We start from the raw sequence: 27,952 nt of genomic DNA, 5'->3' as shown, positions 1-27,952 counted from the left end.
CTAGCTCCTGCCCTCTGTCTATTTATACCTGCCTTTCCTGTTCCGCCTTGCTTGTGATTCTTCTCTGTTGGTTTCCTGGCCCTGCTGCAGCTTCTTGAACGACTTGTCCCTGCTTCGTATTGACCCTGGCTTACTGACTACTCTTCTGCTCTGCGTTTGGTACCTCGTATACTCCTGGTTTGACTCGGCTTGTTCACTACTCTCCTGCTCTGCGTTTGGCACCTCGTACTCTCCTGGTTTGACTCGGCTCGTTTACTACTCTTGTTGCTCACTGTGTTGCCGTGGGCAACTGCCCCGTTTCCCTTTGTTCTGTGTTTCCTTGTCTGTTGTCTGTCGTGCACTTACTGAGTGTAGGGACCGTCGCCCAGTTGTACCCCGTCGCCTAGGGTGGGTCGTTGCAAGTAGGCAGGGACTGAGTGGCGGGTAGATTAGGGCTCACTTATCTGTTTCCCTATCCCTGTCATTACACAGTGGAACAATATAATATTCCAACGCAAGATTTATTAATTTTTTTACAAACCCACGCCACCTGCTTTATCACAAATCCAATTTGTATCTATGGCTATCCAGACCAGTTCTAGCACACTAGACTATACTGGTTAAGAAAATGGGCAAAAACTGTTAGGATTTTTTTCAAATTGATAGTTATATGTTTGGTAAAATTATTGCAGGGGTTGTCTCATGTAGACAACTCCTATTAAAAAGAAGCAGGTCCAGTTTTTCAACCCCCACCGATCATCTGTTTTTGCCGCGGAAGCCATGTCTGGCTATATGTTTTACCTGCATCGGGCTTACAAAGCTGTATTCACACTACATTTGCAGTCTCGACTTGGTGCGTTCACTGACAAAGCTCCCGTTGTATATGCCAAACGTATCCATAGGCTCCCATTTACCTAACAGTGTCCAAAATAGTGTTCTTTTGGCCTCTGTTGGGTTAGTATACGTTGGTACACTTTTTTCCAACTATATAGAATAGCGTCTTCTGCGTTTTCACACAGAGGCATCCCACAAAAAAACATATATTTTTTAAGATGGTAGCCTGTGGGGGACAAATGCCACTGTATACCTATACAGTGGAATCTGTCAGAGCCAGATTCTCCCCATGTATACCTCCGACGTTCACTGCAAACGCAGTGTGAATAGACCCCAACAGAGCATCTGTCTGTTCTAGAGAACATGGAGTTCTAGAGCAGGGGGACTCCCTTCTTTGATGTCCACATGCCCTAATATACAACTCCTTACATAGCCAATTTATAGAAAATGAAAAAGGGGGCAAGCCTGAAACTTGGTCCATGACTATCGTGACTGGAAATTAAAGGGGTAGTCCCATGGTTAAATATCATATTTATGGTATAAATAATTAATTATAGGCAATGTATACCAGGCTAAGCCCACAGAATGAATTCGGGATAGTTAAGTATAGGCTTCACTCTAATTAAAAACACCCTGGGGCAGAATGTGAGGAGTGTAAGGCCGCTAAGAACCTCACATTTGTAAGTACATTAAATATAGCAGTGATGCAATTCAAAATAATTTATGCTTTTGGTGGTTTTTGCACTTGCTTTTTCAATGGGTTTTGTATTGTTTGCAGTCACATATGTAGTTTACATGCACCTGAACATTTGTGTAATTTTGTTAGGATGTGCTGGCATTTTAGTGTTTTGTTGTATATTTAAGAGTGTCGACTATCTCCATTTTGGACCTGCACTCCTTCTTTTCTGTTCGAGGGTGTTTTTAATTAGAGTGAAGCCTATCCTGAGTTCATTCTTTGCTTTTAGTCTAGGAGGAGGGTATCTGTCGAGGTTAGGGTCCCATTTGAAAGAGCTCACCTTGACGTGACGAATGGGCTCACATAATTTGTTCAAAATGTGCCCTAAGAACCTTACATTTGTAAGTATATTAAACATAGCAGTTGTAAAATTAAAAATAATCTATGCATTTGGTATTTTTTGCACTAACAGAGTGCTGTTGCAATAGGTTTTGCATTGTATGTTTGCAGTCACAAAGCGTATGTGCACCTGCACATTTTTTCATTTTGGTAGAATGTGCTGGCCTATTTTGAGTTTTATTTCCATACATAGCATGGCACCACTTTGTGTTCAAGGTATACTGCAATGTGCAAGTCCACCTAATGAGCTGAGGGCTGGTGTACACGCATTCTCAGTTACCACAGCCAGGTCTATGAATAGTGATCCTTTGTTCACTGCAGAGCAGCCAATCAAAATAGCTTTCTTCCCTGCTCGTCAGGGAAGGAGGAGAGACTCTGCAATAGCATGGCAATATAGCTGAGAAGACTCCTTCTGCAGGGAAATAAAAAAGGACCGTATGGAAAAAGGTACATCTATTGACAGCATTTCAGGACTTGTGGTATGAAAATAATCCATGGCATAACCCCTTTAAATAAACAAATGGGTAGTATCTGACCTTGCAAGTACTGTAAATACTTGTACTGTCCGTGCTTAAAGTTTAGACAATGTTTATAATTAGAACTATTATGGTTATGAGCCTTTGACGTAACAAAAGCATTTGTCAGAATGACATTTCAGAATATGTCCGTATTGACAACTAGTTTTAATTGAATGGCACTCTGTTCTATGTTCTGCTAAGACTTTGAATTGTCATTGGATGTAAAAAAAGCAACCTGTAGGAATGAACTTAAGTCAATATAAATGTCTTACACTTTAAAGAGTTTGTCAATGAAATGAAATTAGGGAAAAATAATCAATTAGCGTTAAAATGTGAATTGTTGCATATAAACTTTGGGAGTAATATAGAGCACTGGCAGAGTTACCCGGTTTCGAATAGGTCTATTTGTTTGTGTGTGTTTTTAAAACTTTGTTTCCTACTGATATGAAGCCAACATATCCAATAAAGTAAACCTTTTACTACAAAATACATACATTTTTACTCTAAAAGATTATTATTTATTTAATTTCATTATACAGAGAACATTAAATTATTAAACAGTTCAACAATTTAGATAATTGTTTAACATTACTAATGAAATGCACATAACATTCTAATTTCTTTAAAATCTAAGACAGCACTCCTGGATAGACTACATTTGCTGTCTTGTTCTCCAGTGCAAGTATGTAAAAGTTTTTCCAGAGTCTCCGCTGCTCATCTATCTCTCGGAGACTGCAGTCGTGCCTCAGTCTGTTGGGGAGTTTCAGCAGCTTGTGAGAGGTTTCAGCAGCTCAGGCAGCAGCCATGCGCTTTGCTGCAGGAGTTTTTTGTTCAAGTGCAGGGTTCCTTTTTGGCGGCATCACTAGTCTGAAAGGGGTTCAATTTATGAGAATGCTGAAATCCAGTATAGGTACAGTATAGTATAGGTACAGTCTGTTCACAGCGAGTAAAGAAAGATGACTGAACTGTTATGAACAGTTTAAAACTGAGTGTATGAAGAACCTGCGAGCATCTATTGGCTAATATGGGTCACCTGATGTGATATAGAGGAGAGGACCCTTGATGTGGAAGCCAGTGGTGCCATATTTGCTTTTGTATTGCAATTTTTGGTGAATATGTCTAGAACAGTAGGCCCTAGAGAGCTGAAATCCAGTGTAAAACCTTTGAAAGCGCCTGATTTACTTATGTGCCAAATTTGGTCCAGATTGGTCCAGTCGTTTGACTATTCATAAAGAACAGAAATAAGTGTGTATGTATATATATGTATATGTATATACTAGAAAAAGTACCCGGTGCTGCCCAGGTATAACATGTCTGTCTGTCTGTTTGTGTGTTCATTGGATTTGTTTGGGTACCCGGGAGGCCATGCCCTCGTATTTTCTTGGTTTACAGGGAAATCGCTAGTAGCCCTATATACATCGTAAACACACTGTTTATTTCAATTTTAAATTCCTAAATACCTAACCGATAAAGTGGTAGGAAATGGAGTCATAAGACTGTGACAGAGCCTGTTGATTAACAACATTGGCAGTTTTATTACCAGTTGGCCATAGACTATGGTTGGATCATAATTGAAAACAGCATCATGCATGAAAGCCCACTCATTAGCATGCTGAACATGATGTGCTCGATCAGCTTGCTTTCGGGCCTGGGTTCAGGCAGAAGTCTCTGTGTTTCTGAGAACCACCTGTCTGATCTGTTGCTGAGAGCCCAAGTTTGCTGAGGAGTTTCAGCAGCTCGAGCAGCAGTATGACGCTTTAATCAGCTTGCAGTTAGGCAAGAGGAGTCCCTGCAGCTAGTAAGGCAGCTTTCCTCCTGGTCATCAGTAATCTGATTGGTTGCTATGGGTAACCGCACCCCTGTACCTTCCCATCTAGGATTATTTTTTAGTGCACTACCTGCCAGATAAAACATCTTTACTATAAAAGCGAATGTATTTGCTTTTATAGTTGTAAAGGATCTGCCAGACACAGCTTCTGTGTCGACGCCCGTGGTTAATCAGTCTGCATCTGTGCCTAGGTCTGATAGAGTGACTCCATCTGCCACCACTCGGGCTGGGAGGCTGAGGAGTGGGAGAGCCTATCGCGGCCTGGCCAGGCGGTTCTAGCTCCCGCCCTCGGTCTATTTATACCTTCAGTTGTTGCTTGTCCTTTGCTTGTGATTTTCCTGTTTTCCTGGCTCTGCTGCTCCTGCTATTATTATTGACCTTGCTTCATTTTGAACCTGGCTTTACTGACTACGCTCCTGCTCTGCATTTGGTACCTCGTACACTCCTGGTTTGACTCGGCTCGTTCACTACTCCTGTTGCTCACGGTGTTGCCGTGGGCAACTGCCCCATTTCCCTTAGCTTCTGTGTACCCTTGTCTGTTTGTCTGTCGTGCACATATTGAGCGTAGGGACCGTCGCCCAGTTGTACGCCGTCGACCTAGGACGGGCCGTGCAAGTAGGAAGGGACTGAGTGGCGGGTAGATTAGGGCTCACCTGTCTGTCTCCCTACCCCGACATTACAATAGTATTGGATCTTGATCATGTGATAATGGCTGATAACAGAGAACAACAGCAAGTTTGGGACATTTACAAAAACCTTCCTGAACACCTGATGTACCTATGTGTCAAATTTGGGGTCAAATAGTTCAGGCGTTTGGACGCCTATAGAGGACAGACAAACAGACATTGACTTTTATAATGTAGAATAGCAGAGTTACCCGGCTTCACACTGGTCTATTTGTTTGTGTGTGTGGTTAAAAACTTCATTTCCTTCTGATATGAAGCCAACATCTCCAATAAAGTCTAAGTGCAGGGTTCCTTTTTTGAGGCATGACTGGTCTGAAAGAGGTTCAATTTATGAGAATGCTGAAATCCGCATGCTTGGTTCTGTTGAGAGATTTCAGCAGCTCGGGCAGTAGCCATTCGCTTTGCCACTGGAGTCTTTCGTCCAAATGCAGTTACCTTTTTGGAGGCAGGACTGGTATGAAAGGGTTTCAATTTATGAGAATGCTCAAATCCAGTATAGATACAGTTCGTTTACAGCGAGTAACACGTCGAGTAAACAAAAAAATCGCCTGGTTGTTATGGAAACTGTGTGTATTTGAGTAAACCTAAGAGTGAAGGACCTGCGAGCATCTATGGGCTAATACAGGTCATCTGATGTGATATGAAGGTCCTTTATGTGTAAGCAAGTGGTGTCAAATTTGCTTTTGTGAATATGTCGAGAACGGTAGGCCCTAGAGAGCTGAAACCCGGTCCGCGTAATTTACTTATGTGCCAAATTTTGTGCAGATTGGTCCAGTCGTTTGGCCGTGCATAAAGAACATACAACAGACTATAATTAGTCCTTCTCAATGAATTAGAATATCATCAAAAAAGTTCATATATTTCAGTAATTCAATTCAAAAAGGGAAACTCATATTATATACATTCATTACACACAGAGTGATCTATTTCCAGCATTTTTTTCTTTTAATCTTGATGATTATGGAAACCGTTAATGAAAACCCCAAATTTAGTGTCACAGAAAATTTGAATATTATATAAGCCCAATTTCAAAAATGATTTTTAATACCGAAATGTTGGCCTACTGAAAAGTATGTACAGTATATGCCCTCAATACTTGGTCGGGGCTCCTTTTGCATGAATTACTGCATCAATGCGGCGTGGCATGGAGGCGATCAGCCTGTGGCACTGCTGAGGTTTTATGGAAGCCCAGGTTGTTTGATAGCGGCCTTCAGCTCATCTGCATTGTTGGGTCTGGTGTGTCTCATCTTCCTCTTCACAATAACCCATAGATTCTCTATGGGGTTTAGGTCAGGTGAGTTTGCCTGATCAAGCGCAGTGATACTTTGGTTATTAAACCAGGTATTGGTTCTTTTGGCAGTGTGGGCAGGTGCCAAGTCCTACTGGAAAATTAAATCAGCATCTCCATAAAGGTTGTCAGTGGAGGGAAGCATGAAGTGCTCAAAAATTTCCTGGTAGACGCTGCGCTGACTCTGGACTTGATATAACACAGTGGACCAACACTGTTACTCAGTGGTCCAAAGTCCTGTTTTCAGATGAAAGTAAATTTTGCATTTCATTTGGAAATCAAGGTTCCAGAGTCTCGAGGAAGAGTGGAGAGGCATCAATCCAAGTTGCTTGTGGTCCAGTGTGAAGTTTCCACAGCCAGTTGGTTTGGGGAGCCATTTCATCCGCTGGTGTTGGTCCACTGTGTTATATCCAAGTCCATGAACTTTTTGATGATACTCTAATTCATTGAGAAGGACTAGTATGTATATATGTGTGTGTATGTGTGTGTGTGTGTGTGTGTATGTGTGTGTGTGTGTGTGTGTGTATATATATATATATATATATATATATATATGTGTGTGTGTGTGTATGTGATTTAATGTATATTTTTTATATATTTGTGCCTGTCATTATTTACATGCGATCACTGGAGTTTAATACTGTGCAGTATATTTAGAGTTCTGTCTTGTACACTATGTGAAAATTGAAATAATAAAATAACATTTACCTGTCTGTGCTCCAGCAGTGTCTGCAGGTCCTGCCACCTTTTCTGCAGTGAGGAAAGCAAGGAAACCAGGCAGCACATGAGCAGCATACACAGCAGCCTAGCCAATTAGAGAAGAAAGTGATGTATCTAAATATCTTGGTGGACTTTTTGTTTAATGCTATTTGTATTGGTTTATACCATGTGCCTTGCACATACCCGGTTATTACCTGTTTAGAATTTACCTTATGTTTGGCCCAGAATGCTTGATTTAGCTATTTGTTTGTGGCCCCCCCCTATACCTTGTCTCAATTGCTGACTATCTTTCACCTAGTTGGACTTAGTTTAGCAGATTGTGCATTCTTGTGTGTTTTGGTTGCCATTTTTTCTCTGTCCTGGCCCAAGCTAGCTTTTGACTATGTTTTTTCTATACTGCTTTACCTGTCTAGATGACTATGGGACTTCCGTTGCTTCCAACAACAACAACTCGCTCCTGCACATTTTTCTGCTTCTGTTCCACCTGCTGGGGATAGCAAAGTACCAAGACCCAAACCAAAGTTGCAGGCAAAGGGAGTCATACAAGTAAAATGTAGGGTTCAAGTTAACTATTTCTCTGTATATCTTGGAACCCATCGTCTTACAAAAATGCACCAAACTGGTATTAAAATGATTATAGGCATCAGAACCTCCCCATTTACATGCACATACTGCCCTGCTGAACAATTAGGTAGGGCTGCTCCTCTCAAGAACTAAACAATTGAGGACTGGTTGAAAAATTCCAATCCTTTTTCAATTAAGAACAAATGACTAACAGCGGTCTGACACTGACCATAAAAAAAAATCTCCTGCTGCATCCTGACCATAGTAGGCAAAAACAAAAAAGTGCATTTTTATTGTGACGCACCACAATTAGAAATGGCATAATTATCATCCCATATGAACCTGGCCTTCTAGATGTTACCAACACTTGCTGTCCCTGACCCAGTGCTTATGCTTCAATAATTTGGGCTGGAAAATGTAATTTCCATTGTGGCTAGATACATACACCATATTGTGTAGGTCTCCCTCGTCCCTCCAAAACAGCTCTGAGCCATTGAGACATGAACTCTAGAAGACCTCTTTGAGGTGTCCTGTGGTATCTGGCACCAAGACGTTATCAGCAGATCCTTTAAGTCGTGTAAGTTGTGAGGTGGGGCCTTCATGTATCAGACTTGCTTTTCCAGCAAATCTCAAAGATTCTCAATCAGATTGATATCTGGGGAATTTGGAGGCTAAGTAAACAGCTTGTACTCTTTGTCATGTTTCTCAAACCATTCCTAAACTATTTTTGCAATGTGACTGGGCACACTATCCTGCTGAAAGAGGCCACTGCCATTAGGGAATATTGTTGCCATGAGGGTGTGTACTTGTTCTGCAACAATGTTTAGGTAGGTTGTACGTGTCCTAATAACATCTATATGAATGCAAAGACCCGCGGCTTCCCTAAAGCATCTTACTACCTCCACTAGCTTGTCTTCTTACCATATTGCATCCAGCTGCCATCTCTTCCCCAAGTAATTGAAGCACACGCACCCGGCCGTCCCCATGATGTAAAGGAAAACATGATTCTTTTAGACTAGAGGAAAAAATATGAAGGAACTCCTCCAGCTCACCTTGTCACGGGAAGGATATAGGAGTCAGCAGCACGGATCCTCGTGTCGGCACACGCAGAAGATACAACAGAACCAGGGAAGTTGGAACCAGCGCTGGGAGTGTAGTTTTAGTAAAAACGGAAATCAAGTTTCCAAGTTTAATTGGTCTCGGTTAAAATCGAAGCACAGGGGCTACGAGAAAATAAAGTGACAGGTAGGTACAGTCCAGAGTACAGAGAGAAGGAGAGGAAAGGCGGTAGCCTACGCGTTTCAGACCTTCGCTAGGTCCTTAGTCATGGCTTATGATAAGTCTGACTGTGCAGTCTAGACCTATTTATAGTCAGTCGATCTTGTAGATAATTACTTAATTAATTGCGGTTCACGGCCGGAGAGGAAAAGGAGGAGCCCCGTGGACCGCAATCTTTTGTCTGTTTCCTTGTTATGGATGAATCCGTTGTACGGTATGTAAAGATTTTCTATGTTGTATACCTGAAGATTAATTATAGAAACATACATAAGTTTAGATTCTATCTATGAAATCCGCATTTGTTTTTATATTAATTATCGTATGTTCTTGAAATCTGAACTATGTTCATGAAAACAGAAGACATCCGTTTTTGTGTTTCGATCTAATTAGATTGTTTTAATATGGTGTTTCCTTTTTTCGGACGTAACAAAGAATAGAAAAAATAGAAAAAAATAGAAACAGAGGGATTCGAAAGATTACTATAACTTTATCACTTCTCTAAGGTAACTTATTTATTTAAAATTGTTGTTATTAGTCTGGAGTATTAGTAATTATTACAGAAAAATTTCTTGTTAAGTCACCTTACAAGACGCGAGTAACGTCGGGAGACTGACTACATAAGTGAGGTAACGCCTACCAATTAGAAGAGAAAATAATAATAAATGAAGAACTATTGAATATATGTGAAAAAAGTAATAGAAAAGACGTGTATTTAAAATAATGATAAAAAACTGGTGTTTATATATCTTGATATATATGTCAGTGTCTTTAATGTTTTAATATTTGATTAGTGTTTTCGGGTTTCGTTGTTTATGGTTTTTATTTTTTATTTTTTATTTATTTTTTAGTGGAATGATCTTAGTAGAGTGACTAAGTTTGTTGAATATAATAACTTTAACTTTATTTGTAGAACTGGAAAAATCTATTAATTCTATATATCCAGATCAATTTTTGAATTTTTTGATTTTTACTTCGTGTCATGAGATACATAGTTGTATAATTCATGTACGGGCAAGATAGGTATTAAATTTGGTACTGTAAAAATGATCAGTTACGTAACTGATCATTTTTACAGTACCAAATTTAATACCTATCTTGCCCATACATGAATTATACAACTATGTATCTCATGACACGAAGTAAAAATCAAAAAATTCAAAAATTGATCTGGATATATAGAATTAATAGATTTTTCCAGTTCTACAAATAAAGTTAAAGTTATTATATTCAACAAACTTAGTCACTCTACTAAGATCATTCCACTAAAAAATAAATAAAAAATAAAAAATAAAAATAAATTAAAAACCATAAACAACGAAACCCGAAAACACTAATCAAATATTAAAACATTAAAGACACTGACATATATATCAAGATATATAAACACCAGTTTTTTATCATTATTTTAAATACACGTCTTTTCTATTACTTTTTTCACATATATTCAATAGTTCTTCATTTATTATTATTTTCTCTTCTAATTGGTAGGCGTTACCTCACTTATGTAGTCAGTCTCCCGATGTTACTCGCGTCTTGTAAGGTGACTTAACAAGAAATTTTTCTGTAATAATTACTAATACTCCAGACTAATAACAACAATTTTAAATAAATAAGTTACCTTAGAGAAGTGATAAAGTTATAGTAATCTTTCGAATCCCTCTGTTTCTATTTTTTTCTATTTTTTCTATTCTTTGTTACGTCCGAAAAAAGGAAACACCATATTAAAACAATCTAATTAGATCGAAACACAAAAACGGATGTCTTCTGTTTTCATGAACATAGTTCAGATTTCAAGAACATACGATAATTAATATAAAAACAAATGCGGATTTCATAGATAGAATCTAAACTTATGTATGTTTCTATAATTAATCTTCAGGTATACAACATAGAAAATCTTTACATACCGTACAACGGATTCATCCATAACAAGGAAACAGACAAAAGATTGCGGTCCACGGGGCTCCTCCTTTTCCTCTCCGGCCGTGAACCGCAATTAATTAAGTAATTATCTACAAGATCGACTGACTATAAATAGGTCTAGACTGCACAGTCAGACTTATCATAAGCCATGACTAAGGACCTAGCAAAGGTCTGAAACGCGTAGGCTACCGCCTTTCCTCTCCTTCTCTCTGTACTCTGGACTGTACCTACCTGTCACTTTATTTTCTCGTAGCCCCTGTGCTTCGATTTTAACCGAGACCAATTAAACTTGGAAACTTGATTTCCGTTTTTACTAAAACTACACTCCCAGCGCTGGTTCCAACTTCCCTGGTTCTTTTAGACTAGGCCATCTTCTTACATTGCTTCCATTGGTCCAGTTCTGATGCTCACATGCCCATTGTAGGTGTTTCCAGAAGGCCCTCCCACAAGTTGGATTGGCTTGATGGGCACTTCTTGCGTACCATACGGTCAAGCTGCTCCCACAACAGCTCTATGGGGTTGAGATCTGGTGACTGCGCTGGCCACTCCATTGCAGATAGAATACCAGCTGGCTGCTTCTTCCCTAAATAGTTCTTGCATAATTTGGAGGTGTGCTTTGGGTCATTGTCCTGTTGTAGGATGAAATTGGCTCCAATCAAGCGCTGTCAACAGGGTATGGCATGGCGTTGCAAAATGGAGTGATAGCCTTCCTTATTCAAAATCCCTTTTACATTGTACAAATCTCCCACTTTACCAGCACCAAAGCAACCCCAGACCATCACATTACCTCCACCATGCTTGACAGATGGCGTCAGGCACTCTTCCAGCATCTTTTCAGTTGTTCTGCGTCTCACAAATGTTCTTCTGCGTGATCCAAACACCTCAAACTTCGATTCGTCTGTCCATAACACTTTTTTCCAATCTTCCTCTGTCCAATGTCTGTGTGCTTTTGCCCATATTAATCTTTTCCTTTTATTAGCCAGTCTCAGATATGGCTTTTTCTTTGCCACTCTGCCCTGAAGGCCAGCATCCCGAAGTCGCCTCTTCACTGTAGACGTTGACACTGGCGTTTTGCGGGTACTATTTAATGAAGCTGCCAGTTGAGGACCTGTGAGGCGTCTATTTCTCAAACTAGAGACTCTAATGTACTTGTCTTGTTGCTCAGTTGTGCAGCGGGACCTCCCACTTCTCTTTCTACTCTGGTTAGAGCCTGTGTGTGCTGTCCTCTGAAGGGAGTAGTACACACCGTTGTAGGAAATCTTCAGTTTCTTGGCAATTTCTCGCATGGAATAGCCTTCATTTCTAAGAACAAGAATAGACTGTCGAGTTTCACATGAAAGCTCTCTTTTTCTAGCCATTTTGAGAGTTTAATCGAACCCACAAATGTAATGCTCCAGATTCTCAACTAGCTCAAAGGAAGGTAAGTTTTATAGCTCCTCTAAACAGAAAACTGTTTACAGCGGTGCTAACATAATTGCACAAGGGTTTTCAAGTGTTTTCTAATCATCCATTAGCCTTCTAACACAGTTAGCAAACACAATGTACCATTAGAACACTGGAGTGATGGTTGCTGGAAATTGGCCTCTATACAGCTATGTAGATATTGCATTAAATACCAGACGTTTGCAGCTAGAATAGTCATTTAGCACATTAACAATGTATAGAGTGTATTTCTGATTAATTTAATGTTATCTTCATTGAAAAAAAACTGTGCTTTTCTTTCAAAAATAAGGAAATTTCTAAGTGACCCTAAACTTTTGAACGGTAGTGTATATATAGATATATATAGATAAATTAAAGAAATCCAACAGCACTCAGATAGTTCCAAAAAGTATGTGATTTATTCAGTCAACAGCTGCAACGTTTCCTTCCTGCTATAGGAACTTTTTCAAGCATAGTGACACAGCAATACAAGCAGTATATTAGGCATGTGCCTCATTATCATAATGAGGAATCATTAACATAGTGCACAGACAAAATATTGTACAAGATATAGGTAATTGTATAAAAAACATAAGCTTCAATTATGAAGTATGTGTAGTGATAAAATCCAATGTAAATATAGACATACATTTCAAAACAAGCTTCTTGTAACCTGATTATCATATTAATAAGAAATGTAACCATATGTGTAGGGGGCAAGGCTATCGGTCCACTCACCAATCGCTGACTTTATATGCAAAACAGAAATTGTAATCCGTGTTCATGCCAGACACCATATGTAATCTGACCTGTATGGCGTCCTCCAAACAGTACTGCGCATGCTCGTGTCATCATATCGAAAGTATCCTGTTGCGTAGGAACTACACGACGCATTATTCACTACGCAGGTGTAAGAGGTCCTTGATGAACCTCTACAAACTAGATGGCATATAGCAACTAGAAAAGGAGGGCCATTCCTATAGGTAACCATTTGCAACAAGTCTGCATGTCAACAAAGTGGACAAAAGTCCAAAAACGATACTGTTCAGTGATCCAATCAATAGACCGAGGGACATGTGTACAACAAACTACACCGAAGTGGAGCATTAGTGCAAAGATATTACATTATTGTATAAATTTATATATTTATTTATATTGTTTACTACTCTGTTGCACACGAGCACTCGAGCTCCCAGATCCTCCTAACAATGGATACTGTAAGATCGAGACAAGGTCCGCAAGCTATCCCAATCCATCTTCATGAACAGGGACCGCTCCCGGAAACCCAATACTCAATGATTTTTAAAAGCGTTAATATATATTAAATGAATGTTAGAATGTACACATGCCACTTGTAGATTTAAAGGATCTACTGTGAGAAAGAACAAGATAATATTAATAATGACTCTATACAACTTAACGTGGGCAGACAGACTTGTGTCATATATCGCACATCACGTATGGAAACCTAGATCCAGTCTTGGTGAGTGGTCCTGAAATCCTGTAATCCTCTGTGTTAAGATAAAAGGGAGGACATATATTAAAAACAGATCAATATACAGATCATGTATCGCATGTGTGTGTATATATTCACTAAGGAGAACATCTCAAGGACAAAGAGGGCACCCTACGGCGGCAACACATCAAGTTGAGAGCCTCGTCACATTAAACTCCACATTAAGACCCTTTGGTTTTAATGATTCTAGTAGAAAGATCCACTTTAGTTCGCATTTATGTAATAGTGTGGATCTATTGCACCCCCCTATAGGGACTGGGGACTTGTTCCAATATCATGAATCTAAGATCTTTTTCTGTATGTTCTAGATCTGAGAAGTGTTTCACTACCGGTAAATCTAATTTTTTCTTACGAATAGAATGTCTGTGATTATTCAAGTGGGTCTTAAAATCAAGTATTTAGTAATGTCATGAGATTTAGCAGATGTGGATGCAATTATAGTTTTAACACATATATAAAATAACTGGGAGTCATTGACCTGTATCTAGTCGATTCAAAATTTTCAATTTCAGATCAGCAAATGTCCCAGTCCCCCCTCTGAATAGTGTAATATATTTCTCATGTAGCGGCTGCCAATTAAGCTGCCAGTATTTCCATATGAAGTTTGACGTGCACACATACTTAGAGCTAATCACATCAGATGGATCGGCTGCATTTTTACAAATTAATTTGCATCACCTTGAACGTTTAGCTGTAGAATCGTAAAGAAAGGAAAGAGGAAATGTTCTGACCTTGTCTTTCAAATAAATGTGTCGCAGAGCTGCTCCTTTCCCTACTGGATTTCAGGTTGCACTGGGTGTAGCTGACATGTTTCATTAGTTTTGACAAATGGAGAATGCTTTTATCTGCTAGTTTAACTGTAGTGTGCCCTTTGTCTGAGCGCAGTACAGCCGTACAACACACATGAGTATTTCAACAATGTGACAGCTTTTAAAGAGCACACAAAAGTGGTACTAGTTAGCTATATAATATGTAATATGATGAGATTTAATGAGGCTCTATCTAGAGAGAGAGAGACCCTGTGAGTTTAGAGGTCAACATTTTATCTATTTGCTGGATTTTATGCAGCTTTATTACTTAGGAATGAATAGGTTTTATTTATTTAACAAATATTCATTGGCCAGTGTCACTCATTAACCCCTTAAGGACGCAGCCTAGTTTGGGCCTTAAGGCTCAGAGCCCATTTTTCAAATCTGACATATTTCACTTTATGTGGTAATAACGTCGGAATGCTTAAACCTATCCAAGCGATTCTGAGATTGTTTTCTCGTGACACTTTGGGCTTCATGTTCGTGGTAAAATTTGGTCGATATATTCAGTCTTTATTTGTGAAAAATTGCAAAATTTAGAGAAAATTTACAAAAAATAGCATTTTTCAGAATTTAAAGGCATCTGCTTGAAAAACAGACGGTTATACCACCCAAAATAGTTACTAGTTCACATTTCCCATATGTCTACTTTAGATTGGCATCGTTTTTTGAACATTCTTTTATTTTTCTTGGACGTTACAAGGCTTAGAACATAAACAGCAATTTCTCATATTCTTAAGAAAATTTCAAAAGCCTTTTTTTGAAGGTGCCAGTTCAGTTCTGAAGTGGATTTGAGGGGCCTATGTATTAGAAACCCCCATAAAACACCCCATTTTAAAAACTAGACCCCTCAAAGTATTCAAAACAGCATATAGAAAGTTTTTTAACCCTTCAGGCATTTCACAGGAATTAAAGCAAAGTGGAAATTAAATTTGCAAATTTCATTTTTTCTGCTGAATTTCAATTTTATTCAATTTTTTTTTAGTAACAGAGAAGGTTTTACCAGAGAAACACTACTAAATATGTATTGTCCAGATTCTGCAGTTTTTAGAAATGTCCCACATGTGGCCCTACTGCGCTCGTGGACTAAAACACAAGCCCTAGAAGCAAAGAAGCACCTAGTGCATTTTGAGGCCTCTTTTTTATTAGAATATATTTTAGGCAGCATGCCAGGTTTGAAGAGGCGTTGAGGTATCAAAACAATGGAAACCCACCAGAAGTGACCCCATTTTGGAAATTACACCCCTCAAGGAATTCATTTATGGTTTTTGTTATCATTTTGACCGCACAGTTTTTTCACAGCACCTATTTGAATTGGGCTGTGAAATGAAAAAAATGATATTTTTTCCAATAAAATGTCATTTTTGATCAAATTTTCTTATTTTCACAGGGAACAACATACCCCATTTTGTTGCCCAATTTGTCCTTAGTGCGGCAATACCCCATTTGTGGTGATAAACTGCCGTTTGGGCCCATGGGAGGGCTCAGAAGGAAAGGAGCGCTATGTGTTTGTTGGAGTCCAGATTTTGCTGGATTGGTTTTCGGGTGCCATGTTGCATTTGCAGAGCCCCAGAGGTATCAAAGCAATGGAAACCCACCAGAAGTGACCCCATTTTGGAAACTACACCCCTCAAGGAATTCATTTATGGTTTTTGTTATCATTTTGACCGCACAGTTTTTTCACAGCACCTATTTGAATTGGGCTGTGAAATGAAAAAAATGATATTTTTTCCAATAAGATGTCATTTTTGATCAAAATTTCTTAATTTCACAAGGAACAACATACCCCATTTTGTTGCCCAATTTGTCCTTAGTGCGGCAATACCCCATTTGTGGTGATAAACTGCCCTTTGGGCCCATGGGAGGGCTCAGAAGGAAAGGACCACCATTTGGCCTACTGGAGCTTTTCTGGTGCTAAGTCATGTGTGCAGAAGCCCCTGAGGTACCAGTACAGTTGAAACCCCCGAGAAGTGACCCCATTTTAAAAACTACACCCCTTAAGACATTCATCTAGAGGTGTAGTGAGCATTTTGACCCCACAGGTACTGTGTAAAAGATAATGCGCAGCAGATGGTGCAGTGTGAGATTTGCAATTTTATATATGTATATGCCATTTCAGTGTCCAATATAGTGTGCCCAGCATGCGCCACCGGAGATATACACCCCTTAAATTGTAATGTGGGTTCTCCTGGGTACGACAATACCCTACATGTGGCTGTTATCAGCTGCCTGGGCATACGGCGGGGCTCAGAAGGGAAAGATGAGGGGGGTAAGCTGTGCGGAGTGCATCAGGGTAAATTGAAAATCAAGGGATGTATGATACATTTTAAAACAATCTTTTATACAGAGCCCTGGTTTTTCGGGACACGTGTCACATTGGTATATTGTGTTCTTCCTTATCCCCCTCTTATAGCAGACTCTGCACCTCTTTTGACTCTTTCCCTTTCCACCGGTTTGGGGACCTTCTCCTGGAAAGTGTTGCCCTGGTACGATGCGCCCCCCCTTCCTGGTCCCTAAAGATTAGATCTTGAAATTCCAGGAAAGTTCCCCTCTGGCCTGCACATCGATGTAGCACGTACGCATTGTACAAAGCCTTCTGTATGATGTGCCCGGCCAGCTTCTTATACCACACCGCATGGCGCTGTAGGGCTTCAGGACTTGATTTGACAAGTCCATCCCTCCCATGTACCTATTGTAGTCCAGGATGCAGTCTGGTTTGGGGGTGGCCTTTCCTTCATATATCCTAAACCTGTAGGTATACCCTGATGCACTCTCGCACAGCTTATACATCTTCACGCCATACCTTGCCCTCTTACCTGGCAGGTACTGGCGGAATTGAACCCTCCCTTTAAAATGTACCAGGGACTCATCAATAGAAAAACACTTCTCGGGGGTGTATGCTTGGGAAAACCGGGCACTGGAACGGTCTAATAGGGGTCTCCGTTTATACAAACGGTCAAAACTGGGGTCATCTCGGAGTGGGCACGGCTCATTATCAGTATAATGTAAGAAGCGAAGTATTGCCTCATTTATTTATTTTTTTAGGTTCCAGTTCATTTCTGAAGTTGCTTTGAGGGGCCCATATATTAGAAACCCCTATCAAACACCCCATTTTAGAAACTAGACCCCTCAAAGTATTCACAACAGCATTTAGAAAGTTTATGAACCCTTTAGGTGTTTCACAGAAATTTAGAGCAAAGTAGAGGTGAAATTTACTCTTTTTATACCATTTTTTTTATAACACAAAAGGATTTATCAGAGAAACGCAACTTAATACGTATTGCCCAGATTCTGCAGTTTAGAGAAATATCCCACATGTGGCCCTCGGGCGGTAATGGACTGAAGCACCGGCCTCCGAAGCAAAGGAGCACCTAGCGGATTTTGAGCCCTCTTTTTTATTAGGCACCATGTCCGGTTTGAAGAGGTCTTGTGGTGCCAAAACATTGGAAACCCCCCAAAAGTGACCCCAATTTGGAAACTAGACCCCTTGAGGAATCCATTGTAGTTTTCATGGGGTGCATGCGGCTTTTTGATCAGTTTTTATTCCATTTTTAGGTGGCGTGGTGACTAATAAACAGCAATTCTACTATTGTTTTTGTATACTTTTTTTTTTACAGCGTTCACCGTGCGCTATAAATGATATATTAACTTTATTCTGCGGGGCGATACGATCACGGTGATACCAGATGTTTATAGTTTTTTTTTATGTCTTATGGCGTTTGCACAATAAAATACGTTTTGTAAACAATCATTCACTTTTTGTGTTACCTTATTCTAAGAGCCATAACGTTTTTATTTTTCAATCAATAAATCCGTGCGAGGATTTATTTTTTGCGTAACGAACTGTATTTTCCATCAGTACCATTTTTAGGTACATGCGACTTTTTGATCTCTTTTTATTCCATTTTTTGGGAGGTGAAGTGACCAAACAATTGTGATTGTGGTACGGTTTATTAATATTTTTTTTTACGGCGTTCACCGTGCGGGATAAATAACAAAATAATTTTGTAGTTCAGGCCGTTACGGACGCGGCGATACCAATTATGTATAGTTTATTTGTTTGTTTATATATTTTTATTAATAATAAAGGCCTGATAAGGGAAAAAGTGGGACTTTTACTTTTATTACTTTTAAAACTTTTATTTTCTTATTTTTACACATCTTTTTTTAACTTTTTTTTTACTTTATTACTTTGTCCCACTAGGGGACATGAGGGCAGGAGGCCCTGATCGCTATTCTAATACACTGCACTACATGCGTAGTGCAGTGTATTAGAACTGTCAGCTACTCACTGACAGCAAGCATAGTGGGTCCTGACGTTGTCAGGACCCACTAGGCTTCCGTCTATGGCATAGCCGGACGCCATTGTTTGGTGTCCGGTTGCCATAGTCACCATCGCCGGCCGCTATCGCGTAGCAGGCCGGCGATGGCAGCTTAACCCCTAAAAAGCCGCGATCTCTATAGAACGCGGCTTTTAAGGGGTTAATCAGCGGGGACACAGCGATCGGTCCCCGCTGTAGGAGCTGTGACAGCTGCTGAACAAGACAGCAGCTGTCACAGCTCCTGTATGTGTCGGGAGGACGGCCGAAACGGCCGTTACTCCCGAGACGTACTATTACGGCATGGAGCGCGAACGATACAGCTGCCATGACGTAATAGTACGTCAAGGAGCGGGAAGGGGTTAAAGACTTTTCAAGTTCAAATAACTTGCTCAACCCTCATGGCTAACTCCAGTTGCCTGCCGGGCCAAGACAACAGTCACATGAGGCCCCCTGTCTACTTCTTCTTGGCTTGACAAGCATAGAGCAGGTTAAACTTTGCTATGCACTTCCCAGACCCATGGGCCCTGGCGTCTGCTCAGGCTGGTCTTATGCTGACACCAGCCCTGGCCATCCCTTTTTAAAGGCGTTATCCAAGTTCTGAAAAAAAATTTTTACAAAATAAAAAAAACTCACCTTTTTAATCTACCGCCGATCCAATGTAGTTGGGCTTTGTTTTGTAAACAAGTGGACGTCGCGTGACCTCTGTAGACAATCAATGGCCATAGCGGTCACGTGCTGCACTATTGGAATCACTGCTCAGCACAAGGCCACTGATTGGCTTCTCTGGTCACGTGCTGGCCGATTGTAAACAAAGACTGCGGGGACCGCTGGTACTTTTGTACTTGAGCTTGTATAATACACACTAGCAAAAAGTGTCGCTATACTTTAAAACAACATTTAATTGGTTGCTGTAGCTTCTATCACACGTGTCGCATTTGTCACAGATTGCGATGCAGATTCCGTGCCTAAATCTGTGTGAAGTCTGACGACACTCCCCATCCCATTGATTTCAGTGGAAATCCCATTGAATGGGTCGAATCCTCATGCAGATCTGCGGCACTTGAAACTGCACATCCGCAACAGAAATTCTGCTGTAAATACATGTCGGATTTGCCAATGGCTAATCCGACCCATGTGAACATCGCATTAGAGCAAATATTTGTACACATTTTAATAATATTCCAATTTAACTAAAAGAGGTCAGACTATAAGTGATAAAGTGGCTTCCAGTTTTGTTTTTTTTACATTGAATTATGGTTTTTATTATTAATTAAATATTGTACTTTTCCCCGGTTTACAGTGCTAACAGTATATAGCACATAGGTATAAAACAATATATTCTGTACACTGTATGATGCCTTACAACTATAGCATAAATCTTATTAGATGACAATAAACAGTTTGTGGTAGCTTAGCTTTTGTCAAACAACATTATTCTGACTGATTTACCTCTCACATCTTATTAATGTGTATAGGGAATAGGCCGCCAGATATGTACAACTATAGATTAACCTCCCGGTCATAGAAACACTTAGTCGTATAAAAACATTATTTACAGTTGCCAAGCAGTAGGTGCAAGTTATGAATTACATGTAGCATTTATGGCATGTCTTAAGACTAACAATCCTAGTGGCACTAGAATCGAACACGTTTTAAAACCCAATACGGTCATCTTATTGCATATAAAGAGAGGATTTATAATTCAGTAAAGCCGGTGAATATACAATGATTCTCAGGATCACTGACCCATTTTAAGGCTTAGTATTATAAGATGGCTCAAGATATCCCTCAATGTCAGCATGATTCCCTCAAATGTTTTCCCATGAGGTTAATAGAACAAGCACTTCTAATCACGCAGAAATAACTGTAGTACTGTACTATGTCTCCTTACCTAAAGCACCTGTGAGTGTATAGTGAAAATTTATCAAAATATCAAAAGGCTGATGTCCAATGTCTCTTATGTAAACTGGAATGTGCAGAACAAAATAATTTTAATGGTATTTGCTTAGGTGGTTTATTAAATGAAAGGTAATGGTTAATGGCGGATTAAGTGTACCATGGGTCTTGGGCTGTTGACACAACATGGGCCCCCTCCTTCTCCCTTACACGCAATGCAACCCCCTTTTCCCTTGTGAGATGCCTAAACAACGCTTTTCTTCTTTGAACTTTTATTAAAACTTTAAAACAAACAATCCTATTAATATATTCAAATATAATGTTATGGCCGGAAGAAGGGGAAGGGGATAAGTGAGCCCTAATCTACCCACCGCCCTGTCCCTGCCTACTTGCAACGACCCGCCCTAGGCGACGGGGTACAACTTGGCGGCGGTCCCTACGCTGACTAAGTGCAAGGAAATACAAACAGGGAACAAGCAAGGGAAGGGGCAGTAGCAGGCTGGAGCAAGGCTGTAGCAGGGCAGGAAACCAGAAAGAATCACAAGCAATGAGGAAGAGAAAACGGCAGGAATAAATGGACAGGGGGCGGAGCTAACTCCGACTGACCAGGCCGCGATAGGCTCTCCCACTCCTGAGCCTGCCACCCTGATTGGTGGGAGCCGGAGTCAGTCTAAGAGGTCCGGCCTCAGGTGTCGATTGATTAATCCTGGGAGTATCCACAGAAGTAGTGCCTGGCAGATCCTTTACATATAAAACCGTAGTATATGAATTTAGACGTGATCAATAACAGCTCGATTCTGCGTGTCAGAGACATGCAGGACCCGCAGTCGCTGAACCCGTCAGTCCCGTGGACCTGACGGGTACAGGTTTTAGTGCTAGATACAGCTGCTCTGTATACAGCATACAAAGCGGCTGTATCTCAAAAAGTAGTTTTTAAAAGGTGTACATAGCCTTTAACACATCAAATAAGAAATGTTAACACCTCTCTTTAAAGTGTAACTAAACTTTAAAAAAAACTTTTGAAATGTCATAGTAAAATGTCAAAAGTTTTGATTGGTGGGAGTCCAAGCACTGTGGCCCCCACCGTCCGCTTAAACGAAGTGGCAGAAGGGCTCGGGTGAGCACTGTGCCGCTTTGTTTCTGATCGGCATTCCCCTGAGCAGTATATGGTCTCAATAGAAAGTGTATGAGTCCACTGCGCTATTGATGCCTCAAAAAAAACGCATACCTTACGTAACGGAGACAAACGAACACCATTTGCAATGGAAACGGAAGCTATGGTTTCCGTTTGCCTTTTCGTTGATGTGTTCCTCCGACGGAAAGGTCTGACGGAAGCCATCGAGGGAACCCCGACGCAGATGTGAACACACCTTTACGGTATCAATAATGCAGTCAATTCAGAAGGCGGTGGGCAGAGAACTGCATAGTGTTGCAAACCCCAAAGCATATGTCGTCCCCTCTCACACAAAAAAATGATCTATATACATATGCCGTTATTATATGATACAACTATACCAGATGAAATATTACGTGCCCGGCCATTCAGCGCTAATGCATGTATTTTTACCTGCGTGCTATAGATGCAGGTACAATTACTGCAGGAGGGGATGGCTGTCGCTAGCACCAGGGCCCCCTCCGGTGCTAGTGACGCCACCGGGCATGAGGGGGACCGTGCCGCCCGGCCTATAAATGTTAGCGGCTCGGCGGCGCGGACCCTGTAGTAGCATCGCTACCGCTTTAGTAGCGATAACTGTTGCTAGCTGTGCCACCGTGCATATGGGGGGGGGCGTGTGTTGGCAGGCGCACGGGCCCCCTCATTTCGCGGGCCCCGTAGCAGCCGCTATGGCTGCTACAGCGATAGTTACGCCACTGCCTCAGTGCTCGACACAATAAAAGTGCCCCATCATATCCGTGCCCCCTTTGTGCTCCGACAGTAATAATGCCCCCTTTGTGCCTCCTGTAGATAGCGCCACACACAGCCCCCTGTAGATAGCGCCACATACAGCCCCCTGTAGATAGCACCACACACACCTCCCACTGTAGATAGCACCACACAGCCCCCATGTAGATAGCGCCATAGTCCCTCCTTGTATATGGTGCCACGCAGCCCCCCCTAGTAGATAGTGCCACACAGCCCCCCTTAGTAGATAGTGCCACACAGCACCCTCTTAGTAGATGGCGCCACACACAGACCCCTGTAGATAGCGCCACACACAGACCCCTATAGATAGCGCCACACAGCCCTCCACCTTGTAGATAGTGCCATACAGCCCCCCTTAGTAGATAACGTGCGTCACACACAGACCCCTGTAGATAGCGCCACACATCCCCCCTTGTATATAGTGCCACACAGCCCCCCCTTGTATATAGTGCCACACAGTCCCCCCTTGTATATAGTGCCACACGGCCCCCCTCTTTTGTATATAGTGCCACACAGCCCCCTCCCTTGTATATAGTCCCACACAGCTCCCTCCCTTGTATATGGTGCCACACAACCCCCCCTTGTATATAGCGCCGCACAGCCCTCCCTCCCTTGTATATAGTGCCACACAGCGCCCCCCCCACTTGTATATAGTGCTCCCCCTTGTCTATAGTGCTATACAGTGCTCCCCCACTTGTTTATAGTGCTACACAGCGTTCCCCCTTGTAGATAGTGCTACACAGAAACCCCCCCATATATTGGTACACAGCCCCCCCCTTGTATATAGTGCCACACAGCGCACCCCCCATTGTTTTTTAGTGCTACATAGCAGTCCCTTCCCTGGTATATTGCCACACAGCCCGCCCAAAAAACAATACATATTGTACCTCGCCCCGTTCCCGCGTTTGGGACGTATGCGCAGACCAGCGTGATGCAGTGACGTCATCATGCCGATCTGCGCAGGGAGTCTTCCCAGTGCCTTATATTCAGCAGGCCTAACGTGGACTGCAGCCTATAGTATTAATTTGAGGCATATTGGATTCATACCGTACAAACATAGGAGCCACGGGGGCTAAACAGAAAGTATGAAATTACAAGTATTCTATAGAAATTTTTATGACATAATATAATTATTATAATTATATTTGATAAACATAATTTTTTCTCTTTCTCCCCTTCTTTTAGACTACGAAGTCAATCAGATAAATAGGATATTTTCCGTCCATATGAGAGAGTAAAAACATACATGGGATAGTGATCTTACTAATTTATGAAATAAGAAATATTTTTATTTTGGTTTTGTTACGATTAAAGTCTTTTTATTGGGTGATTTGTATATATGATTTCCTTGTAGTGATTATAACAGTACGGATGTAGCACAGAGTGCACACTGCATTTTTGTCAATGGACATGTGTCAATGAAATGGATCCAGGTTTGTCTATATGCTAATTTAGGCATGTGATCGGAAGTGTAAATATTTAATTTCAGTTTTTTCTAACCATTGTCACACTATGATTGAGAAAGGCTGAATGTAAGCCGAAACGCGTGTCCAATAAAATTTAAAAAGGAAGCAAAGCAAGTGTGTGCTGGGATTTTTTTCAACTATAAATGTTTGTGGTGACACAACTCCTTCAATTATTACAGTACAGTTTTGTACATGAAAGTTACTTTTATGTTGTTGAGTACAAATTACAAATTTGGGTGGAAGGACACTGATAAAATTTTGGTTGTCTGCAGCCACCTACTGTTGGGTCAGGGACACTTACAGCATATGAAAATATTTCGTTTAATTGGAACTGCGTAAACCGTTACATTAAAACCACTGACAGGTGAAGTGATTAACTTGATTATTTTGTTACAATGGCATCTGTGAATAGGTGGGATATATTAGGCAGCAAGTGAGCAGTAAGTTCTTGAAGTTGATGAGTTGGAAGTAGGAAAAAATCGACAAGTGCAACCATATGAGCTACTTCGACGAAGGCTAGACAACTGGGTCAGAGCATCTCTAAAACGGCGGGTCCTATGGGGTGTTCCTGGTATGCAGTGGTTACCTACCTATCAAAAGTGGTCCAAGGACGGACAACTGGTGAACCGGCAACAGGGTCATAGGCACCCAAGGCTCATTGCGCATGGGGTGCAAAGGTTAGCTTGTCTGGTCCGATCCAACATAAAAGCTGCTATAGCACAAATTGCTGGAAACTTAAATTCTGACTATGATAGAAAGGTGTCAAAACACACAGTGCATTGCAGCTTGCTGCGTTTAGGGGTGCATAGCCGCAGACCAGTTAGAGTGCCCATTCTGACTCCTGTTCACTTTCAAAAGCGCCTATAATGGGCACATGCGCATCAGGACTTGACCATGGAGCAATGGAAGAAGGTGGCCTGGTCTGATGAATTACGGTTTCTTTTACAACTTTCGTACAATCAAGTGCATGTGGGTCGCCTACCTGGGCAAGAGATGGCACCAAGATGCACTATAAGCCGAAAGCAAGCTGTCGGTGTCAGTGTGGTACCCTGGATAATGTTCTGCTGGGAGTCCTTGGGTCCTGGCATTCATGTGGATGTTACTTTGACATGTACCACATACCTAAACATTATTTCAGACCAAGTACGCCCCTTCATGGTGACGGTGTTCCTAAATGGCAATGGCCTCTATCAGCAGGATAATGTGTGGCCACACTGCGAACATTGTTCAGGAATGGTTTGAGGAGCTTGAGAAAGAGTTCAAAGGGAAAAACAGCCAGGTCCATGGAGGCCCCACCTCGCAATTTGCTGATGTCTTAGTGTCAGATACCACAGGACACCTTCAGAGGTGTATGCATGATTACTACTCTTTTGTCTTCTTTTTGGCAAATCTGATGTAAAAAAAAAAAAATCTCCTTTGAGCTTTCAGCTACTAAGTCTGTGACGTCAACTGGGTGCCCACCCACAGGGTATCTCTATTACAAAAGCTGAATACATGCATTGAATGCCAATACAAACGTTGGTTTTATCATATTTAAAAAAAACAAACTGCATAGATTTTTTTTCCTTATCTAGTCTATACACTATATAAGAAATATTGTTGAAATCCTTATGGTGTGTTTGCAAGTTGCAAGTTTTTTGCAGACATTTCTGCAACTCTCCCATTCATGAACAGAGCCTGCAGAAATCAATTCATATGCTGCAGAAACAACCCCACTCAGATGTATGGGACTGATTTTCCATTGCAGAAATTTCAACAAATCTGCGTGTGAACATACCCTTGGAGTTTCACTTTAATGGCATGAAATATACTTAGAAGAAGCACTTATGACAAAATCTTACTAGCAAGGACCCATTAAAGGGGGTTGTCTCTTGAACATTACCCCTTCTCTTAAAGAAGCTCTGTCACCACATTATAAGTGGCCTATCTTGTACATAATGCGATCGGCGCTGTAATGTAGATTACAGCAGTTGTTTTTATTTAGAAAAACTATCTATTTTCACCAAGTTATGACCTATTTTACCTTTATGCTAATGACTTTCTTAATAGACAACTGGGCGTGTTTTTACTTTTGACCAAGTGGGCGTTGTGGAGAGAAGCGTATGTCTATTCACAATTCCGAGACTTCAGTAATGTTTGTGTGGGACTTACAGCACAGCAAGAGTAATCTCGCGATAAATGACAGCACAGCGTGATCTCGATGTGCTGTGTGAGTAAGTCCCACACAAACGTTACCGAAGTGTCGGGATTGTGAATAGACATTCCGTCCCGGTTGGACGCGATGTCTATTCACTGTCAAGTCACTTCAGTAACGTTAATGTGTGTGTATATGTGACTGCACATACTGAACAACGCAGGATCACTATGTGCTGAGTAAATGAATGGGGAGAAGTGTATGACGCTGATTGGTCACTGATTGGTCAGCGTCATACACTTCTCTCCACAACGCCCACTTGGTCAAAAGTAAAAACACGCCCAGTTGTCTATTAAGAAAGTCATTAGCATAAAGGTAAAATAGGTCATAACTTGGTGAAAATAGATCGTTTTTCTAAATAAAAACCACTGCTGTAATCTACATTACAGCGCCGATCACATTATGTACAAGATAGGCCACTTATAATGTGGTGACAGAGCCACTTTAAGATGGCTGCCCTGGCTCCTGATATGTCAACTTTTATGTTATATTACCATGCATTTAGATATAATTATTTCTTAAGTATACATAAGAAAGCAACCAGCCTTATGGTGTCAAACATCTTAATTCTACTGACGGTGTTTGAATAAAGTTTTCATAATGACAGGAAGGTCTGTCACATGCGGTAATGGAAATGTACAAACCACAATAGACTCTAAGCAGTTCTTACAGAGTAAAGAGTGTAATTCTGTTGTTTGATATAATGTGTGGTTAAAATGAACATGCTGTGAGAGAGTGGCCTTATTATACTTGTGAACCTGTTTATTATATATGTGATTTTCAATTTACACTTGATATAAAAGAACATTATGTTCTAAAGTGGGCAGTCATACAGCTTGAAGTAAATTCTAAAGGTTAGGATCCTAATGAAAGAATATAAATGGGTCTGGGAACTGATAATCCGAAGGATATTGAATAGGAGTTATAAATAGTGATGTATAGCTGTTCCCCACTATTTAGAATGTAACAAAATGTCTCACATCTAAACTTACTAAAAGTTCAATACATTTAAAAACCAGTGGCATATCATGTTGAGTAGCAGTGGGCCTAAATATTCTTTAAAAATGCCATTTAGTGGATAAGGAAACTTTTGGCATGAATATAGAGACTTTTACATAGATACCTACAGGAAAAATAATGTTTAAAAAAAACAAACAAAAACAAAAATAATAAAAAAATTAAACATATATATATATATATATATATATATATATATATATATATATATATATGTGTATATATATATACATATATATATATATATATATATATATATATATATATATATATTGCTCCTGTGCCCAGTTTTAGCAGTGGTTAAAGGGTTACTAAGATTAAAAAAAACTTGTGACATATCAGAAGTTTTAAATCGTGGAGGTCCGAGCTCTGAAACCCCCATTGATTGATAAAATGATGGGACAGAAGCGCTCGTGTGGTCGCTGTTCTGTTTCCTTTCTATTCAATTTTCTACGGAAAACGGAGTGTGTGGTGTACGGTATAAATAGAAAGCCCGTACACCACTCGCTCTGGTTACCGAGCTCTTCTGCTGCTTAATTTTAGCGGTCGGTGGGGGTCTCCATGGTCAGACCCCTACTGATCAAAACTTCTGACATGTCACTATGACTATTTTTTTTACATTTTTTAGTTACCCTTTAAGGTTATCTGGAAGAATACATTATATTACTCTTCCTTCTCACGTTGTTCTGCCAGTTC

The 27,952-nt window shown here is 40.6% G+C and overlaps 1 protein-coding gene across 5 annotated transcripts in view; it reads left to right on the top strand.

Moving 5' to 3' along the window:
- Positions 1-27,952, top strand: part of XYLB (xylulokinase) — a 205,515-nt gene that overhangs the window by 134,673 nt on the left and 42,890 nt on the right. Inside the window, exon 18 of one of the 5 annotated variants that reach the window (XM_075827352.1) lies at positions 23,765-24,155. The exons of the other annotated variants lie outside the window; for them this stretch is intronic. Coding sequence (XP_075683467.1) covers positions 23,765-23,817 — 53 coding nt within the window. The 3' untranslated portion in view covers positions 23,818-24,155. Of the gene's footprint in view, positions 1-23,764; positions 24,156-27,952 lie in introns of those variants that run through there. 5 annotated transcript variants of the gene reach the window in all.

Source organism: Rhinoderma darwinii, chromosome 5, assembly GCF_050947455.1.
Source record: "Rhinoderma darwinii isolate aRhiDar2 chromosome 5, aRhiDar2.hap1, whole genome shotgun sequence".
In the NCBI taxonomy this organism is placed as follows: Eukaryota; Metazoa; Chordata; class Amphibia; order Anura; family Rhinodermatidae; genus Rhinoderma; species Rhinoderma darwinii.
Note: the sequence above shows the minus strand (reverse complement) of the source record. Positions and strands in the feature narration are given on the sequence as shown.